This window comes from Apostichopus japonicus, chromosome 2 (assembly GCF_037975245.1).
Source record: "Apostichopus japonicus isolate 1M-3 chromosome 2, ASM3797524v1, whole genome shotgun sequence".
Taxonomy (NCBI): domain Eukaryota; kingdom Metazoa; phylum Echinodermata; class Holothuroidea; order Aspidochirotida; family Stichopodidae; genus Apostichopus; species Apostichopus japonicus.
Genome location: NC_092562.1, coordinates 26,929,688 through 26,952,032, shown reverse-complemented (window position 1 = coordinate 26,952,032; position 22,345 = coordinate 26,929,688). Strand labels below are relative to the sequence as shown.

Genomic DNA, 22,345 nt, shown 5'->3' with positions numbered 1-22,345 from the left:
AATCATTTAGGATGGATATTTCAAATATACTTTAAAAAGTTGCAAACGTGACGTCATCTGAGCAAATGCAGATTGCGACATAACCCACGCTGCAGTTGCTACAGTAGTCAAAACAAAAACTGTGTTTGAATACAGATTAATTTCTTCTGGTGAAATTTCTTATAAATTAGATCTTTTTAATATATCGTTAAGCCATCATGTATGTTTTGTGATCTTTATGTAACACAAGATAACTTTGAACAGCAGACTCTTTGTTCTGTACATTGCGCTGTTCAGCTGCAATGCGAAGAACGTTGCACGTAGGCTACTGTAAATCTGATGTTAGCAGATATTGGAAAAGTTCCCTGAGTTGCAATATAATCTTACCTGGCTATTTCATTTTTGCCTTTCTCTTGTAAAAATTTTTAAAGTGTTGTTAGACTGCGGATGTGTCCCTTCCACTCCACTTGTAATATTTGCGAACCTTTACAGGAAAAGAGAAAAAGAACACTTGACTGTAAGCACACTTTAAATGTAGAGAGTAATGAGGCAATGGTATCAGTACTTCATTACTCTCTACATTTAATGTGTGCCAGTATATAAAATTGGGTAAAGAAACTGGACATAAATAGCCTATTGACTGTAATGATGACTAGCAATCAATATTTTCAACAACTCTGGCATTATCCAAACCCCCTAATGACTAACACAGAACATTGCCAGACCCAGGAGGAACATAAAAAAACAATATTTATTTCTAGAACTGATATAGTATGAACTACATTTAAGTTAATTGATGATGTCACCTTATACTTCACATCTGTACAATATGTTTACCATTATCTTACTCACTACATTAAAAGGCTTCTTTGGAAATAACACTTTATTTCTACGGACTACCCCTGATGTTAAGGCTAAATTTATGGGAAACATATCTGCAAAGATGAACACTTTCAACATAACAAAGTGGAATTAAAATCATAGATCTGGATGATAGAGAGAGTCAGCAGTTGCTGAAAACAACTTTTGATGGAAATGTTCATGATATCACGTCATTTCAGCCGGCCATAAAAGAGTCTTGGTAACTTTCATGAGCAATATTATAACAAGGTCATGAACATGCATACATTTCTAGCCATATATTGGAGCTATGCTAAGCAGGAATAACCAGAATGAAAACATTTCATGGTTCCTTGCTGCTGTTCATTAGTTCCATTCATAGGGAAATTTCTAAGAAAGCCCTAGCTATGACAACAACAGCAATTCATGCACACAGAGTTTTGTTACCAAAGTAATGCTAAGCCCTGCCCTCTCATAAATTTGTATCATATCAATTGCAACTTACAACATGTGTATAGGCTATCTGCCAATATCATCATACCAAGTTTGACGAAATTCCGACTAATAGTAGCCAAGTTATTGCAATTTGGAGTTTTTCACATTTGACCCCATTACCTCATTAATATTCATGATATGAGCACCAAAATCAATAGGGTGAATCTACTCACTATGGGCCAACCACCCACTATGTATGGTAATGATCGGTCATCCCCTTGTTGAGTTATCGTGCATACAAACTTTTCATAACGAAATATTGCTAAGCCCTCCCCCTCATAAATATGCATCATTCCTGCAACACACATCATTGTGTAAAGAATATCTACCAATATCATCATACCAAGTTTGACGAAATTCCGACTAATAGTAGCCAAGTTATTGCAATTTGGAGTTTTCCACATTTGACCCTGTGACATCATTAATATTCATGAAATGAGCACCAAAATCAATAGAGTCCATCTACTTACTATGGGTCACCCACCCACTATGTATGGTAATGATCGGTCATCCCCTTGTTGAGTTATCGTGCATACAAACTTTTCATACCGAAATATTGCTAAGCCCTCCCACTCATAAATATGCATCATTCCTGCAACACACATCATTGTGTAAAGACTATCTACCAATATCATCATACCAAGTTTGACGAAATTCCGACTAATAGTAGCCAAGTTATTGCAATTTGGAGTTTTTCACATTTGACCCTGTGACATCATTAATATTCATGAAATGCATCACCAAAATCAATAGAGTCCATCTACTTACTATGGGTCACCCACCCACTAAGTATGGTAATGATCGGTCATTCCGTTGTTGTGTTATCGTGCATACAAGCTCAATCGTCACACACACACACTCACGTTTGTAATACATTCCGACCGAGGACCCCATTGTATTTTCCGTTGTTCAAATTCACGTACCCTAAACTTAACAATACCCCATACAATAGAATTCTTCCAAGGATGTGGTGATTCTTTAGAAAGCACAACCGAGGACCTGGAATGCTTTTGTTCAAGTCCTCGGTCAGATAGAAAAACAAACGCACACACACATGCCAACCTGAATACATAGGTTGCTTTTAGCAAGGAACCAAAAATGCATTATGAAAGGCACTGAATCTTTGTCATCATAGCATCTTAGTTTGTAGTTAATTATTAATATGAACACACCTTTACCAACTTCCAGCATTGCTTCATGTACCCATGCCTGGGGATTGTCATGGACATCCTTCTGGCTGTCACTACTTTCTTCTCCATCTGGAATAAAACAATAATTTACAATACAAATTTAACCTTCAATGAGCTTCGATGACTCAAGAAATCAGATTCCCTGTTTAAGAAAAGGCAATTGTAAGGCATTTATGCTTATTTTACCCATTCAACATTAAAATGCATAGACATCACATAAACTTTAAACTTTTTGTGCCCCTCATCAACTGACTCCCCCTAAAATGCCACGCCAAGTCTGAACCAATGTAGACCTCAAAAACTTTACACTGTTAACTGGATTGAAGCTTTGACTGTCAATGGAAATACTTAAAACATGTACACATGTGTAAAAAAAGCCATGTCATTAGTCTTACTAAGGGTTAACTTTTTTGGAGCTATTCCGAAAGGACTTTAGTCCTCTGCTGACAAAGATCTCTAGAGAATGAGGATCACTACCACTGAAATGATAAAGAACTAACATGGATATTCTCAGAAATAATTTTTTGATCATTAACATAAATTATGAAAAGCAGAGGCTCAAGGATAGACTGATATCTAACAGATCAGTATTGTAATTTTTGGAAACTCATAATGTGTGTTCTGTTGTTTGAGTCTAGCTTCTGATCCAGCCTTACAAATTTCCAGGGAAACCATATGTATAGTTTTGTAAAAATTATATAGTGGTCAATGGTATCAAAGACTTTGAAGCAGTCTTAGAACACTGCGTCACAGAATGATTGTTAATAGTAACATGGATGAGTTTGTTGATTACATCAATGTCAGTGTCAGTTCAGTAGAAAGACCTTGGTGAAGACCTTACTTAATATTAGATGAAATGCAATGTTTGTTGAGGAAACCATTACGCTATTACACATAAATCTTTCAAAACATTTTGAAACAGACGAAAGCCCTGTCATTGGTTGATAGTTAGCAATGTCATCTGTATGACCTTGCTCATAGATTGATACTACCTTAGTAACTTTAAGCTTGTCGGACATCTTGACATTTGTATCAGTAATGCTGGAGTAGGATGAACAGTTTGTCAACTGCACATGCGTAAATACACCATTAATAATATGCACAAGATTTTGTTTCTATCAGTAAAAACACTTAATTATTCTTCAATTTTCATTTGGTCACAATTAAAAAAATTATTCAGAGGCAAAAATAATTATGAACTAAAATGAAACTTACATGTATTTTCATCATAGGATAAGGGATATGAAGCAGAACTTTGGTGTTTCTTTAAAATATTGTTAAGACATCCATGATAAATAAAAGCAAGAGCACCAATGGTGCATAAACTAATACTAAGTGATGTGATATTTATTTAGAGGAGATTGCATTTGCAAGGTCAATGTAGAAAGGTGGGTGGTGGGGCGTAAACTTACAGACAATGCACAACAATATACAGCAAATTAATACTGTAACCGAGTCTGCAAAAAGAGATATTTGTGGAAAAAAGCTTTAAACAATCTTAAAGTGGTAAAATGTACTTAAATACTTTCAACAGTTTTTCTTAAATTTTTAACTTTCATTTTGATTGGAAACTTATTTTTACTGCAATGTTTATACTCCTCTCTATAAGCAATATAAATTCACATTACTGAAAAGGAAATGAACTCAGATCAGGTCAACAAAATGTAACTAAATACTGTGGTTTGTGCTGTGGACCAGCAATAATGACCCACTTACCAATTAAAGGCTCAGTTCTGATCAGTTTCAACTCAACTAGTATTAAAGGCATGTAATGTGATATGATTACCAGACAGACCATGAATTGGCAAACACCATGGCCTTGTTCACATATTCAGATTACAATCACATGTAAACAGTGAGAGGAATAATCAATCAACTTAACTGATTCCCTCTCATGCACACTAATGTGTATTTGACACAGGCTGTGGTATATGGCTGTACTATGACTATGTACCTATCAGTTGTAAGAGGGACTCAGTGACATCCCCCTCCCCCCTGGAATGGTGCATTAAATGTGCATCATGTCCAAAGATTTATGTGACTAAGGCGTCCGTCAAAGTGGACATTTGGTGCACCATTACAACTACAATAAGTGTGTCAAGGTGCATCAATGTGCCACAAAGAATCTTTCACGGGCAGCAAATGGTCAGTCAATTAATGTAAATTTGATGTGGGTCAACGACATGCATCAATGTATCAAATTTACTATGCAATGATATGTCAAATGTCCAGCTTAATTTTAAATATTGAGGCACCTATCCCGTGGGTCCGAGGGTGCATCATACAATTGATAGGTCCATTATATACACCTACACCTGAAAAAGTTCTAAATGCATTAACTTATGGTGACAAATGTAAAGGTACCCCCAAATAGATCCTGTCCAAATGAAAAATTCTGAACATGCTAAATAGGCCATTAACCTATGATAATTTTGACCAACCGTCACCATCAACCATTTTTAACGTGAGAAGGGAAGCATATTTTGTGTGTTGACAAAAACCCGCTGATAATGATCGACCCCTAGCTGACCTGTGACCTCAACTTTCTTGAATACCACTGATGCTACCTTACTTGATAATCATTGTACAAGTTTCTTCGTTTATCCACCAAGGACTAAGCAACATATATGTATTTTTTTACAGGTGGATGAATAGTCACATAGGATAGAGCTGCAACATGGCTATAGCTCAAACTAGTATGAGCTAAAAACTAGCCAATTGAAACTCATGCCATCCATGCATTATTCTCACATATAACTGTGTTGCTAGAAACTCCCAGATTGCTTAAAAACCTACTGTACATATATATGTGTAGGTGTACACGAGAGTGTGTACCTCATGTGTAGTCAATGTGCTCTGTTTATAAACACCGCAACTGTCTCAATAGCTGGGTTGAAGGTTTCTAATTTTAACTGTTTTTTATTAGCTTCATACTTTTGTTTTGTTAGTTAATTTTGATTTGTGTAAAAAAACATGATTACAAAAAACAGAAAAGGAAGCAATGCAAGTTTTCCGTTTCAGTTGGTAGGTTCCAGTACTTCCATTCGTTTGATGGAAGCAATCATGGGAAATGGGTTCCTCTGAAAATCCAATAGTTAGTAAGACGGTTCCCAAACAACTGCCCCCTGGACGATTCCCACCTGGACGATTCCCACCCGGACAATTCCCACCCGGACAATTGCAAACCCGGACAATTGCCCCTTGGACAATTCCCACTCCGGACAATTCCCACCCATGACAATTTTCCCCCGGACAATCCCCCTCCACGGAAATTTCCACTAAGACCCCCCAGTAGGGCAATCATTACATTTCATAACATTTTGGACCCCCCCCCCTTGGAAATTCCTGCACATGCCCCTGAAAATCAATCGCAAGTCAATCAAAAGTTTAAAAAGTTACATTTGGTAGGGATGAGTTGTATATAACTTAATATCACCTCAAAAATTTGCCCGCTTCGTGAACGTTTACAGCATCTTTTTCAGTGGCCTTATGCTTGCATCCACATGTGTAATTTTTTCAACAGAACTAGAATATTGAGCGTTTATGCTGTGTTAGATTTTGTGCAATTTGAATGCATAGTTGATGGCTAGACCAGAGAAACGTTCGCACGCTTCTCGTGAACTAGCTAGGTTGATACTCTCATAGTAGAGCGGGAGCCCAGAGGGTTTGGTTAGCTGGGAAGGTAACCAATTGCCTGGTACATCAAATTGTTCACAGTGCATTCCTGTATATGAAATCAGACGTCTGGCAAACCGGCTGTGTTGGGTGTGGCTGGGAGAGCAAGTTTAAGGTCACCTATTAGCTAACCTAGATCAGCTTTCGTGGTAACCACATCAAAGTAAGTACAATGTGTCAGGTATGGCCCCAAGAGCAACAAATGGCCATTGCCAGTAATTATTGGTGGTGGGGTACACCTGCCAGTGATCAATAATTGACCCCTCACAGCTGACCTAGGTCAGCTCATGAGGTAACCACTTGAAACCTACTGGAAAATGTTGGTTAGGACTTCAGATACAAGGGATGGGCATTGCCAGTAGTTTTTATTGGTGGCTTACTCCTGCCAGTAGACCCCAAAAATGCCCATCCCCCATTGACCTAGATGAGCTCATGATGTAACAAGTTGAAAACTTACTGGAAAATGATAGGTATCACTCATATGTTAGGGATGGGCATTTCCAGTAATTTATATTGGGGGGGTCCCCCTGCCAGTAGACCCACAAAATGCCCATCCCCTAATTGACCTAGGTCAGCTCATGAGGTAACCAGTTGAAACCTACTGGAAAATGATAGGTATCACTTCATATGCAAGGGATGGGCATTTCCAGTAATTTATATTAGTGGGGTACCCCTGCCAGTAGACCCTCAAAATGCCCATCCCTTCTAGACCCAGGTCAGCTCATGAGGTAACCAGTTGAAAACTACTTGAAAATGATTGGCAAGACTCTATATGTAAGTGATGGGCATTTCCAGTAATTTCTATTAGTGGGGTACCCCTGCCAGTAGACCCCCAAAATGCCCATCCCCTCATTGACCTAGAGGTGAGCTCATGATTTAACCAGTTGAAACCTATTGGAAATGATAGGTTATACTTCTCATATGTAAGGAGGGGCATTTCAGTTACAAGAGAAATCACAACTTTTGACTAAGCAGCCAATTTGTTATTCAAATTTATTAAAACGTGATCTTCAGTGTTTTGTATTGTGTGAGCAGAAAACTACTGTACCATATTTTATTTTCTCAATGAGTAAGAATTAGCCCAAAATCTGTAATAGCTGTGTACACACACAATGCTATACACTCATCACTCATAATGGTATTGAGCTATGTGTGCTTCTGGAAGTCACAGTAACTATAAAATCACATCACAAGGCCATTAACCTTGAAACATTTATGGGCTGCACACTCCTGCAGTGTTAGGTGTTAGAGCTGCAAACTCACCAGTTACATGCAACTACTTAGCTATGCAGCCTATATAGAAGCCAGCTATGTACACATTGGCCATGTACAATCTGACAAAGTACCAGTATTGAGCTGTAGTATATACTTGAATCTAGGATTCTGGGGACTTTTCTAATTGTTATTACTCTTAACTGGTTTTCATATCCCGTTTTATAAATATGTACATTCATGTATTTATACTGGGTTTCATAAATTTGAAACTTGGATGAAAGAAGACAATTAGGTCAAGAAAATATGGTCATGAAAGCAGTGGTTATAATCCAAATTCCTTAAACTGTTTTATAACCACCTTAGAGGAAATTTACTGGGACATTCAGTCATTGTGTTCATTTAGATGAGAACAATTTGGAAATAAAAGGCCTCAAGGAAGTACTTTCTGAAGCTTCTAGCAATTACAGCATGCTATAATTTTGTGCCAATACAGACTTCTTTTAATGAGGTTCATGGAGGATGTGTCTTTTTTTTCATTTTGTAAATCCTTTTGAGAGTGTTAGAACCTCTGGCAAGTTTTGTAGTTGTTACAAAAAGGATTTGATTGAAGGGGAGGGGGGGGGGGGGTTGGGGAATAAGGTCCTTTTAACGATGCACAATCCTCTTGGCTCATACACGTACACTTTATAATAATAATTGTCCAGTCTAAGTAAATCTTAGTAGCTGGAAGACAAAGCTTGAATATTCAGGGAATATTTTTCTTTTTTTCTCTGTGATTTTAAAACTGGGTCTAGAATTGGTTTACTTTTGAAAATTTGAATGGAAAATGGTCTCACACACATTGAACCAATTTCTATTAAATTAAACATAATATTCACTATTCACATTTTGTATACAGCATGTATTGTCCACAATCTTTTAACTTCTTGCATATTTGGAGTGTGAAAGAGTGGGACATTGCCAACCAGTTCTCATTTCGCCAGATATCCTGCTTTGATACAAAATTAATTAACCACAACTCTGCAACATGACAGAGGATGACAAAATAAAGACAACCTCTCACAGAAATTGTCAACATCTACTGTACTAACATCATAATTTTCCTGACAGTGGGCATGCTGGTCACCTTGTGACAATATTTTAAACAATATTGCAACTTTTAAGAAATAATGAAGTTTTTACTATATAATTACATCTAAATTCATGAACAGGAAAATTGCACCATTTAATGACAGTTTAGGAGCTCTACAAGATTTCAAATCAAAATTGATTTTTTAGATCTGTCCAATTATGAAAATTTGAATTTTATTCCCTATCTTCGATATGGGTGACAACGTCCCAGGGTGATTTTCTCCCAACTACTAGTATAAAATAATGCTTAAGTGAGTCATTTAGTATGTGAGATGTGATGTGGATGTACAGTAAGTGAGATGAGGGAAATATATAAATAGGCTACCATCAGTCAACCAGAGGTGTCGATATTAATGGTATTTTTGTGAAGGTGAACACCTCAACAATCAACTCTGGATTCTTGTTCTACATAAATGAAGTAATCTTGTTTGCTTTGGGGCAGATGACTTCACCTTGCATGATGGGAGATAAAGCGTATTGATTTTAGGGATTAGTTCCATTGCCACTAATCAACATACAAATAGATTAAATTTAAAGAAATGTAAACCATAGGGCAACTAAAAAATGTGTGGAAGGAATTTCTTCCTACTTTGTAACCTTGAATGGATATAACATCTTCTTCCCCAAATTAACACATAACCCTTTATGCTCTCCTGTTCACAAATTCGAAAAATGAAGTAATCTTAATGCGGGAACAACTGTAAAATTTGGTCTTAACTTGTTATTTTCTTGTTACAAAGTGAGAATTTGCAAAAAGCAGTGATCATGTGATATAAATTGATTTGTGACATTATGATAATGACTGGCATCTTGCAGTGATACAGTATGAGTGATACAGTATGAGCCTAGTTTATTGTATTGCACTGCACTTTGACAATGTTTACTTTGACCCATCGATGCTATACTCCACTGAACTGGGAACCCTGAATATGCATGTGAAAAGAGACAAAGGGTTGGATGGGCATGTTATGTTGGTTTATGACCAGGATTCAAGGTTATGTGTGCTACCTTTCACACTCTGTGCATGTATGTTGTCTAGGTTCCTTCAAATAAAAAAAATAAAAAATTGAAAAGAGACAAGGATAATCTCTTTTTTGCAGTATATACCTGTTAGATAAAGGGTATCTAAAAATACACCAATTTTTTGCTGTACCAGGGCCCATCCAGGCAGCAGCCAATAATGGTCCTGTGGTCCACATATGATTCATTTATATGGAAAGAGAGCAGGATGATTCTCTTAGTGGCATTGAACTTTTGGACATTGGATATCCCAAAATACCAATTACAGCAACTGTATGATGTACCAGGAACCAGGCATCGGCCAAAAAGATCCTGTGGCATACACATGATTTAATAATGTCAAGAGTTCAATTAGTTGATTCTTTTTAGTGGGGCTGAACCCTATAGTTCCATGGATATTCAAAAATATCAATGACTAAATTTGTACCCTCTACTGTACCTGAGTCCAGATAGGCCTGAAAGGGCTCATGAGCCACACTAGATTCAATCGTGTGCAAAAAGACAATGATTATTTGTGTAGTTTGCATAATTTGCAAAAAATACCATTTAGAACTTTTATCTGTACCGGGCCCCAGGGAACATCCATAAAAGGCTCAGGGATCACACATAATTTGAGCATATATGTACACAGACAGCATTAGTTTAGTGGTGTTGGCCACATTGGCCATTGGGATATCCAAAGAATTATATTTTTTTCCTGCAACAGGGCCCAGGCAGCAACCTCAAATGTCCAAATGGCCCACACAGAAATGCATTGAAGTATCAAGAAAAGAGTTTGGGGATTCAATTGACAGTTTGAAACTGTCACTAACACCACATTTGAAATTTAACAAACTTTCACTTCTTGAGATATTTACAAATTGGTAAATGTTTCATATACATACACAGGTACACACACCAGGCGCAGATCCAGGGGATGCCCAACCAGGCTGATTGAGTCCCCTAATTCTGTGTGTGCATCATTGTAAATTATTGTACATTGGATTTTTTGGTGGGTGGGGTAGAAAGGCTCCTCTTTTACAATTTTCTGTGAGATAAACCCCAGAAATCCCCCTCCCCCCTTCAATGTAGACAAGCTGTCAGTGCTCTCATGTGATGTCCTAAAATGATCCCCCTCTTTCATAAACCCTGGATCCACCACTGCAGCACGTTATTACTACATATATGTTGCCAGCGTTTTTTGCCAGGAATTTAAAGGGTGTGAAGACTCGCGCACAAAAAAACGTCTAATGCCTGTTATCTGACCTAGTTTCGAATGAGGTATAACAGAAGTGTTAGACACCACCATTGATCATAGAAAATACACACACACAGCTTGCTACCATTGGTAATTAGACACAAGTGTACAGTCAGTACATACTGTACAGTTGCGGTCAATAACCACAGCACAGTGTACATGCAATACAGCGATGGACATCTCAGGTCCAGCTAAAGATAACAACGTATCAGGTTTCATTACTGTACTGTCTGCATTTTGTAGCGACACGAAAAAAACGTCACTTGCAAGCAACGGAAAGTTAACTTTCTCAGATGGCTGCACGCGGTTTGGGGCAAGTCTCGATCACTGCCTTTAAAAAGAATTAAAGCAATAATCAGGCATTAAGCCCTTCAGGAGAATTACCCTTCTTATATGCATACAGTATGTGACTGACTTTTACTGCAAAGAGACTGCATAACACATGCACTCAAAGTATTGAATTATATATGGTTGTAATCTGCACTTCAAATTGTCTGTTTACATGTAACTCACCCCCCTCCCACCCACATCCTCTACCCGACCCTATATCAGAATAGAAAATGAATGTGAACCAGTGCATATACATGTACAGTGTGTTCTATATGTGTGTACATGTTTAGTACAGGTTAAACTAATTTAAATATATATATAACAGGTTAAACTGCTTAAACATTCAGTTTATACTGTATAAGTCTTTTAATTTAGTGAATTATAGCAGTTCGCAGACACTACATTGCAAGTAATATATTAATATGACATTAAAATATGCACAGTATTGAATTGAATGACCAGTACATACATGTACAGTATGTACTGTACATGATTGCATGCAAACAGTGGGACTATGTATTTATTGTGCTTGGTGTAAAATAACACTGTACTGAACATGTATACATAGTACACACTGTACATGTATAGTGTGTACTATATGTATAGTGTGTACTATATGTACTACATATGTACACTGGTTCAACTTCATTTTAAATTATAAAAGACTTTTAACTTAGTGAATTATAGCAGAAGCAGACACTACATTGCAAGTATATACTGTAATATATTAATATGACATTGAAATATTCACAGTATTGAATTGAATCACCATTACATACATGTTTTTTTTTGTCTTTTTTTGTCATTACGTATATAATATGATAATTCTTTAAATAGTATCATGTTATCTTATGCAACGTAGTTTATTTGTGTGTGCAATTCATTTTTTTTTTCTTTTCTTATATTGTTGGGGGGGGGGGGGGGTGGCGGGTCTGCCTCGAAAGAGCCTCGGCTTTCTCAGACCTCCTCCACTTGTTACATACATTTTGTTCTATTATTGTGTAATACCTTTTGAATGTGGAAACAAATAAATGAAATGAAATGTACAGTGTGTACTGCACATGATTGTGGACAGTGGGACTGTGTTTTTATTTAGTGCTTGGTGTAAAATAACACTGTACTGAACACACATATAAAGTACACACTGTGCATGTATGCACTGGTACGCATTCATTTTCTATTCTGATATAGGGTTGGGTAGAAGATGTGAGTGGAAGGGGGGGGGGGTTGGGTTACGCATGCATACAGACAATTTGAAGCAGAAGATTACCATACCAAATAATTCAGTATACCTTGAATGCATGTGCTATGCAGTCTCTTTGCAGTAAAAGTCAATAATATACTGTATACAAATCTGCATAGTCCACTAGGGGAGGGTGTTGGGGGGGGGGTGTTGGGGGGAGGGAGTCAAAGACAGAACACTTTTAATACATTTCAATAGATTCTAATGATGTTTAACATGGTCTCCTTGAATGAAGATACAATGTTACCAGTGCTATTTCCCCTTGTATGCATGTTTCTGTAGGGCTGATGTTACTCTCATATACGCCACTTTAAGCTGCTCATCAGAGCATTAATAACTAATATAAAATATGTTTTAGCTCATTCTTTGCATCATAACTATACATATATCTTACTAGTTTTGTATTAAAAACCAAAAATAAACCTTTTAATTGTGACCGAATTTGACCTTGAAATACCCAAAATATTGGTAAAATGTGATATTTGAGGTTTGCATAAGTTCACGCCCATCTTTGGAGAAATATCGAAGACACTTCCTCTTCACACCAAACTGCTAAATTGTCTGTTCTACCAAAACTTTCTTATTAACTTGCAAGAGCCAGCTCGAACAGGAACTTACTGACAATGCATCGCAACAGAGTTTTTCCAGCTTCCTCTACGTGATAAACTTACATTTACTCTATACAGTAAACTGTACTTTGTTACTTTGCATTTTACTTTCTACAGTACACAGCAGTATTGAATAAATAGGAAAGCTCATGAGAAAAGATTACCTCGAGACGCAGCCTAGGATTTTAAAGTACATCACTTGTCAGTAGGTAGACGCTACGACATATGACTTTAAAGCAGCATTTTGCGTCCTTTTCTATGATTTTTTTCAACCTCACTGACTCCACTATGCCATAACGACATACATAATTGGCTTATCTACTTAAATCTTACTTCAAATGGTGGCATAAAAGTCGAAAACTTTGCAACAATTTGGCTACGGCTCATAACTAAACCTGCATCTCTGATTGGTTGAATTCAAGCTAGTGGGTTTGGGGAACTGAATGCGATTAATTTTGGATGTGGAATGCTCGCCAACTAACGTTGTTGGCAGGGAAAAACTTGGCTAATATCTTAGTTTGCTGTTTTGTGATTTCATGTATGTAAAAAAGTTGATGGACATGACAAAAGAGTAGAAAACGGCGACCAAACGCAAAATGCTCATGAATAAACATACTATTCACCGATTGGTGGAATTCAAAGTAGTGGATTTGGAGATTGAAAACTTTGTCGAGGACACTCTTACTCGTTATCGACATAAATCGTTAATTACTCGCTAATTAATGCTCTTGGCAGGGTGAAACTTGGATGGTATCTTAGTTTGCTGTTTTATGATTGATACATGTAAAAAAATCGATGCACATGTTAAAAAGGTGGAAAAAAGCGACCCAACGCAAAATGCTACTTTAAGGGGAAATGCAAATACCCCTTGAGGAGAAATACAGTGTGGTAAAATTTCCTGTAGGAAACTGTTTACTGGTTATGTGCAGTGTAAAATGGGGATGAGGGGATGATGGGAATAAACCATTGTCACTCTGTCACTCTCAGGTACAGTATAGGTGCTGTATATTATAACTGGAACATCAGCAAAGTTACTGCCTAATTGGGTATAAAGCGCCAAGATTACTGTTTGCAGTATATTCACTTCAACTATAGGTCTGGAACTTATTTGTGTTCAGTTGCAAAGTTGTTCAATAAAGACATTGCATGAAATGATCAGACTGACCACTTAGACAGTGTACCACAATATGGCAATGTATATCGGCCACCCTCAGGAAAATTATTTTTGGGCTTATTTCCAGGTATCATCACTGATTTTATTACTAGGACAGTTTTAAGAATACAAGTTAAAGTACAGATGATATGAAAATCAGGACAATTGAAGGAGACTTGACCTATCTTAGAAAAATGAAGTAGAAATGGTGAGATTTTGCCCGGATAGCCATTTCAAAGGAGCGGGACCACTGCTCTAAACTTTCACCCCTTGCAGCTCAAAATCTTGACGTTAAAGGTATGGGATTAACAAGTGCCATGATAGGCCAAGTCATCAGCTATGAAGAAATGGGTAGGAATGCCATAAAGGGCATATCTTCTATGCTCTAGGGGCCCTCTAAGGAAGACAAGTTTAGTGTGTTAGTCAATGGAGAAGAATAATTGTGGTACGCTTATAAGAAATGTGATTTCTCTCAGTTTAGCCCCAAAAAAGCAAATTATAGGCTAAAATGGTCAGGCTACTGTAGCCGTTGATATTTCAGGTGAAATGTTTCATGATTTCATGCTTGAGTGATTTTGAAGGGGAAAATTCTTATTTAGCTAAAAAAATGGATTTTCAGGGTTGAGATCATATAACTCACTTTTGGCTGAGCTTTTGTCTTACATAGCAACTTGCATTTTGTAATGTTTGACATTATTTTAAAGAATGGTGAAGATGATGCTACTCCAAGTCTCCAACATATTTCAGTAGGCTTAAATTCAAGATTGCATTACCATAGTTGAAGGACTATGGAAAGGAAGTTTCATGAAATTTACTTAGCAACGGTAATCAAAAGTAACACAGTTGAACAACTATAGATGATGTTTGGGCAGTACAAATTAGCATATTATACTTGGAATTTCATTGTTCCAGAGTTGATACAGTTCAGATTCAGCCCTGCCGTGTCAGTGTTGTTGTTGAAGAGCATGATTTCTGCCATAATTTACACCTGAAGGTAAGTAATGTTATAACAATGAACTAGAACTAAAGTAAGCCCGGGAAAACACAGATCTCTGCTGTTTACTAGCAATTGGGATGCTATAGTCCCAGGTATAGCCAGCATAGTGCTCATACCATGTGTCATTGTCAGTCTGGGTATCATTTTGACTTCTCTGTATTAAAATACATTGTGTTGGGCTATACTTATGTGTAACTTACAGTAGTTGTCAAAAATGCATGGCAGAATCATCAATATAGGTCTATATAATTGGCTGGTTTACAGTATTCATAGAACAAATTCTGACTTGTGAGTCCTTAATTGAGACACAAGTATATAAAAAATCTGCAAGGTACAGTACAACTAAACACCTCAATTTGCATGGTTCAGATGCATAAATATAATATATACTGGCTTCTCCCAAAATGTGCCCTGACATGGGCATGGCCTGGCTTAATCCAGCTGTTAGTGTTAGTTGGTGATGTACTTTGCTTCTTCTCGGTAGCCCCAACCCTCTTTTACTTATTTGCAGACCATGGGAAAGGTGTAGAATTGAACAAATATGCATTAAATGTAAATGTAACAGGAAAATGTGGTATAGCAGTCCTTGACTAGTAACTTGTGAGGCTAGTTTTAACCTTATTTAACACAAGGCAGTGTTTAGAGGGCGCCCTCTATAATGAAATCTCAATAAATAAACACCTAAAAACACCTACTTTACAATCTCAATTGCTTTCTGCCAGTTGTAAACTTTTATCCTGCAGTTCAGTTATCTCCTTGAAGAATTTATACTCTTTAAATCCCAAATAAGATCAAATTTATATTTAGTGTTTCTTTTGCTCTATGCCAGGTCTGGGACCCCCCTCTCCCAGCCCGATTATCATCTCCTTAGAAAGGACTCGCAGAACCTGGAGACAGGTTTGTGCATAATAAAGGACTTTTGAAGTACAAATAATCAACAGAAGGAATTTTTCCAGAGAATGTAAGAAACAGATGGATTGAAAGCACAGCAACGCGGCTAGAGCAGAAATCCATTTCAAGCTCAAATTTGACCCAACTGAGCTCATAAAAAGTTAATATTGGGGATCAAACAGAAAAATAATTACAGAGACTTTAATGCTTTGTAGTTCAGTTTACCTCAGGAGAAGAAGAAAAATTTCAAGAGGCTTAAGGTAGCATACTACAATTAGGTAATGTACATCCGCCAAAAAAGTGCCTAAAATGAGCCACCGAACTTGTTGTTTTTGGCTAATTTCCAGCTATCATTTTCGATTTTGTAAGTTAGGATGTTTATGAGTACTTACAAGTTAAAGTACAGATGATATGAAAATCAGGACGATTGAAGGAGATTTGACCTAGTTTAGAAAAATGAAGTCCTGAGAAATGTACTCTCTACCCACTATTTTTTCAAGTTATTAGTATTTTGACTTACTGTGTTGTGTGTTAGGGTGGCAGCTGTGCGAATATACTTCTTGAAATGTTTAAAAAGGTGTATAAATTGTGATAAGGATTCACCAGCTGTTCAGGCTGAATTTTACTAAGTGTTTAATACTGTGTCTCTAACTCAAACTTCATTGGCTTAAATGAAGATCACCCCTTGTACACAGTCATCTCTCTGAGCAAGTTATTGCAATAGTGGAAGTATGCAATTAAAACTTCATACAACGTACCTTTTTTCACACACACATTTTAATAGCTCAGTTACATTCAGGAGTATTGGTTCTCTTGTTCATTTGTAATCTGCTATAGGTCAACTTCTTTTGCTGGTTTACTTTTGAGATCAAACATATTCTATTGTTTGATTTTTAGTACTTATGCTTTATCTTCTCCTAATCTTACCATCCTTTAGTGTAATTGCCAGCTAAAATTGCCCATATTCGCTGGTTATTACATTTCTCTCATTCTGGACCATATGGATTTATCTCATCCTCTCTTGGGATACTAAGCTTGCACTCAACTTTTACAGCTAGAACTCCAGGTTTCAACACTTCCAGGAAACATACCTTCATCGCGGCTCTGATGACCTTGGATGACTTTGACCTAGTTTCTAATATTTTAATAAAATCTGATAGATTAGTGGATGGGATGGGCTTTTTACAGTACTTACTTGGTTTGGTAGTGTCCATTGTAATTGCTTGATCCCATAGTCATACAGGGCTCCTCCTTTCTTCCAATTGATTATCAATGCAAACAGGTCTACATAGCTTTGCTTCTCCTTTGCTATGATAACTTTCATCTTGGTCTTTTGACAATTTTGGCATTTTCCACTTCCATGGTTCACCAACAGTTCCAAAGATGGCCCACCACTTGACTATTCAGTTGCATCCATGCTATTAAAAAAAGATTTGCAAAGCCAGAAAGTCAATTGATTTAGTGATTTCTTGCCAATATGATAAGCAACTGTGGATACTATATTCATCTACATTTAGTATTGCTGATCAGAATGTGTAATTTAGTATAATGGGCTTGCAGCAATGATTGATGTACATGCAAATACAAAGAAAGCTGGAGTTCAAACAAATTCCCACTTCTTCAGTGATGAGAGTGAGACTTAATTATAAAGGTTCTCACCTATAACTAACCTCTAATTGACTTCAAGTGACCCTTGACTCTATGGAAAACAATGGGATCATCTATTCAGCATACTATAGGTTCCCCTAAGTTACATTCATACCTTCAGATATTGTACTATAGAGGTTTTCCAACCATGATCTGTTGACCTAAACTGACATCATGACTTGCATTAAACACGACTGCGATTATCTTCTTACTAATTGCTACCAAAAAGTTTGAAGCTCAAAACTTTTCACTCATGGAATGTCATGTTTACAGACTTTGACCTAAGTTGACCCAATTTAACTTTGGCCTTGATGTAAAATAATAGAGACCATCAAACATGATATATCTTTGAAAACTAACTTCCAAAAAATTTAGTTACAACTATTAAATAATACAAGTAATATGATTAAACTTCCAAATTAAACTAACATTAATTGTGAACAAACTACAATGTACTCATAGTCTCACATGTAATACCTGTGCAACACGATTCAGTCTCCCAATTAACTGAAAACAACAAGAATAATCAATTTTTCAATTCATGCTGTTTTGGCATCTTTAATGTCTCGTGAACCCATTCCCATTACTTATTTTCCAAATCACACATAAATTTGCCATTTATATGAAGGGGTATTGAATTGATACAAACTCACCTTTCATAATTCTTCATTCCTCGACTGTACTCCTCATCGGGCCTTGCACTACCCTCAATTAAACGATGGCTAAGCCCTGTACGTACTGCAGCATAAGCAATATACCTCCTGCTTTATGGCTGTGGCAAACGTTGTTATTGACACAAGTGTAGCCATTGCCTATGAGACTGTGTACACAGGTTCTACGGTATGACAACAACCCCTATTGCGGGATGTCGGAGTAACTGCATTCGGCGATTATGGCAATGTTTTAAAACTGCTGGTAATTTGGTGGTATTTGTGTTGGATGCTGTACCATATCTTCAAACTACACCAGGTAAAGTTACACAGAAATGAACAAATAACTTGATGCACGGCAAAGTCCAGGATGGTTAGATATTAAACGGTTGTTCCTGCTGCTAGAAGTAGTGGAACTGAGCTGCCTCCAGCAAGCATATATGCTACTGGGTGCATGTCAGTTAGATGACAACAATTGAAAGTGGAAGCTTGATGTGACATCAGTTCTAATTTGCATATATATGGGGGTCTAAAGTTCAACACAAATACACTACACTTCCTACTGCCATCAGTCTTGCTTATAAATGCAACACTGATATAATCATGACCCACTTCGACTCACCCCTGATCCAGGGATTCACAACACAGTCACGCTGATAACTGACATCTTAGGTAAAGCATGGAGCTATAAAGCTCCATGGGTAAAGTGAGGCATATGGGATTCAAATGATCCACATTTAACTCTCCATGTTTAGGGTACAATCATTCCATTGATAGGTGCATAGCTTGGGCCTACAGGCAAATGAAACGTACACCCGTCTGTAATTAATTGTTTGTTCTGCTTATATAGTTGTGAAGCATATTCTAGTTTGTTATTGTTATTATGATGTCACCCATGGCTCGCGCATTGTTGGATTGCGCTGTGGTGAGGCGGGATTAAAATCACGCGCTATTGGAAGTGTATGTTCTGTACATTTTGAGTTGATCAGTACTTTGATTAAATTAGATGTTATCAGTGTAAGCTAAGGCCCGGCTTTCCGTTCCCGAACTACCTAAAATAAGCCTTACATAGTCACTAAATCAATACAGGATTCTTGGCATAGTATGGGAAAATTTGAGTTCATCAGTACCTTGAGTAAATTAGAGCGTACAAAATGATAGTAGAGCACATAGGAGACAAATGGTTCGAACGTAGACAAATATATATATCTTTTCAAAATCCCTTCATATATCTAATTTTGCATCCCTCAAGAAATGTAAAGATGCATCAAAACATGGAAGTAATTCGTTATTTGATGAAGGCAACCAAAGAAAACATCCTTTCAATTATGCAATTATTGCACTGTACCATGCTATTCAAGTAAAGGTATGTGATTGAATCAACACATCTGTTCATTGCAATGTGTTTGTCATATGCTAATACTGTACAGTTCCATTAATGCTGGCCTATTTCACACTTTTTTGGCAGAATTCGGATTTGCAAAAGTTTGATGAATACACAGCAAGGTCAACCTTTCTTGATTTATCCCGCACTTTTCACTGAAAATGATTCTAATTAGGTGATTGACCCACGGAACCAGCACGCTACATTGTCACAAAACAGATCAAAAGAGAAACCATATCCTTCGAACGTAATCCTATCCCTAACCCTATGCTCAAGAAATGGGCGATCACAACACACTGGGCCTATACCTATTAGATAACGTTAGACCCAGCTGGTTCTGCGAAAAAAAATATGCACCAAGAGACTATTGTTGCTAATATGATACATCCTTTTTGTCATTATTTTTTTGCGCGTGCAACATAATATAAACATGACCCACACGTACATTGACTCATTCCTGTTAATATGGCTCACCCCACGGTCACACTGATGTCTGACATTTTTATTTCCAAAGACCGATGGCATATGAAAACTTTGTCCTGAGTTCAGGGGAAAATCATTCGATCGACAAATGCATTACAGAAGTCACATTAAGTCCACATGGTTTGTCTGACCAATATCCAGTAAGAACTGAGAACATCGGCGATTGTGTCACAGAGCGATTAAAGAAATCAAACGTAACATCTGTGGTTTTGATTTTTAGTTTGTTTTAGTAAATAATCTTTGAGTAATCGTTTAAATTTAAACTTACGGGCCCATTGTCACTATCGCCAAATTCAATTACCAGCGATCCATCAACAACGAACATTTCGTCGTCGCTACAACACTTAGACCAGAGTTGTTGTATACAGTATGATATAAATAATGTATGATGTACGGTACCTTTCCTCCAATCCTGTACACGAAAAGTAAAAGTGCATACTGCGCATGTGCACAAAGATTTAAGTGCATACTGCGCATGTGCACAAAGATACATGTTTTGACTGTTGAAAATAGGTCAGCCGAAAATGGTATATGGGGGTTTTCTGTTTCAGGGCAGGTAAAATCAATCGATCCGACTATTGGAGATGTTTAGCATGTTATTATGTACTGCATGTCAAGAGATAATGAAAATATTTATATAAAAATCAAGAAATATCACCAAAAAACCACGTTTCCCCCTACCGTTCATTTTTTTTCATAGCTGATATTTTTCTTGTTTTATAACAAAGCAAAAAAGTACCTGTTAGGGACTTTGAAAATCTTTCAAATTTCATGAATATGCAGTACATCGACTCCTCTTCACAACCTGATACTTTTTTTGAGTGTCGGATCACGTTATATTGGTAAAACTGACGTTCAAAACGTTAGGGGGAAATGTTTTTTTCCCCTTAACGGCACTTTCTCCCTACCGTACATTTTTTTGCCACATATTTCTCCTTATTCCGCAATTAGGTTTATATATATATATATATATATATATATATATATATATATATATATGTATATATATATATATATATCCATCACAGCTACAGATGCCAACCACCCTTCACCGTGCCCCCCCCTTCCCCCTTTCTACACTAACGTCTCATCACACATCTAAGTAATCCTAAGAATTTACCACACCATAAACATACTATTGTAGATATGTGCACATATTTGTTAACAAGATGGATATAAATACTGCAGCTGAATTTTGACTCACTTGGTAAAAGGTGAGTTACTTCATCACTGAAAGGGCTCTCACCACCAGCAGTAGTCAGTGTCATTCGGAAGGTGTAAGATTTTACCACCATTAGATTCTCAAATATGTGTGATGTAGCATCAGGATCCAGAATATCCTTCGTTCCTTCATCATTTGGTTCCACGTCATTTGAAGAGTAGTAGATGATGAACTTAAACACACCACTTCCGCAGTTAACTTGTTTATTCGAGGGTACCTTTTCAAATGCAGTGCAGTAGACATTTTCAAATGTAAGATCCTCCTTTCAACTATCTTTACATACCTCTAACTGGAAGATTATCTAATACTTGTACCTTACATCAAGATTTTACGAACAGTAATTTGTCAGTAGAAAGATACCATGATGTATTACTACCGGTACCTGGTATGCGTGGTTACACAATATATGGAAAGAGTTGGAATGACATCAATTTACATACAACTATATGTTTATGTCACATTATTAACATTTTTCGGTATGAAATTAAAGTTTACAGACGAGTACCTCAAATTTTATCATAACAAAAGCAAGCAAAGGCTACTGGCATGGTTAACTGATTCCTTGCCCTCTCAATATACCAAAATCTACACTAATAGCTCTGTGCACAACCCTAAAAATGTAAGTTCAACCTCATAGCAAAGCAGGACAAACCAGATACATCAACTTTCATGCCAGCTGTGGAATTCACTTCACCAATTTTATTCATTTCAACTCAATAAATGTCCATGTACATTGCTCCATTTATGCGAAGAAAATCAGAACTGTATATGAGAAGGTACTGGCCTCCTTGCTTGATTATAAGCAATCAATACAATATGTAACTCTTACTGTTTACCACATCTACTGTGAAATCAAAACAACAATGGAAAATGGAGATAACATTGCAAAACCAGCATCCATTGTGGGATTGCAGAGAAAGATACTACCATAGCAATGTTCTTCATACCTCTATGA

The 22,345-nt window shown here is 37.0% G+C and overlaps 1 protein-coding gene across 1 annotated transcript in view; it reads right to left on the bottom strand.

Annotated features, from left to right (window-relative positions):
* Window positions 1-21,599, bottom strand: part of LOC139984471 (receptor-type tyrosine-protein phosphatase alpha-like) — a 109,733-nt gene extending 88,134 nt beyond the window's left edge. Inside the window, exon 1 of the mRNA XM_071998389.1 lies at window positions 21,373-21,599. Within this exon, the coding sequence (XP_071854490.1) occupies window positions 21,373-21,463 (91 nt within the window). The 5' untranslated portion in view covers window positions 21,464-21,599. The remainder of the gene's footprint in view (window positions 1-21,372) is intronic.
* Between the last annotated feature and the right edge of the window lie 746 nt (window positions 21,600-22,345).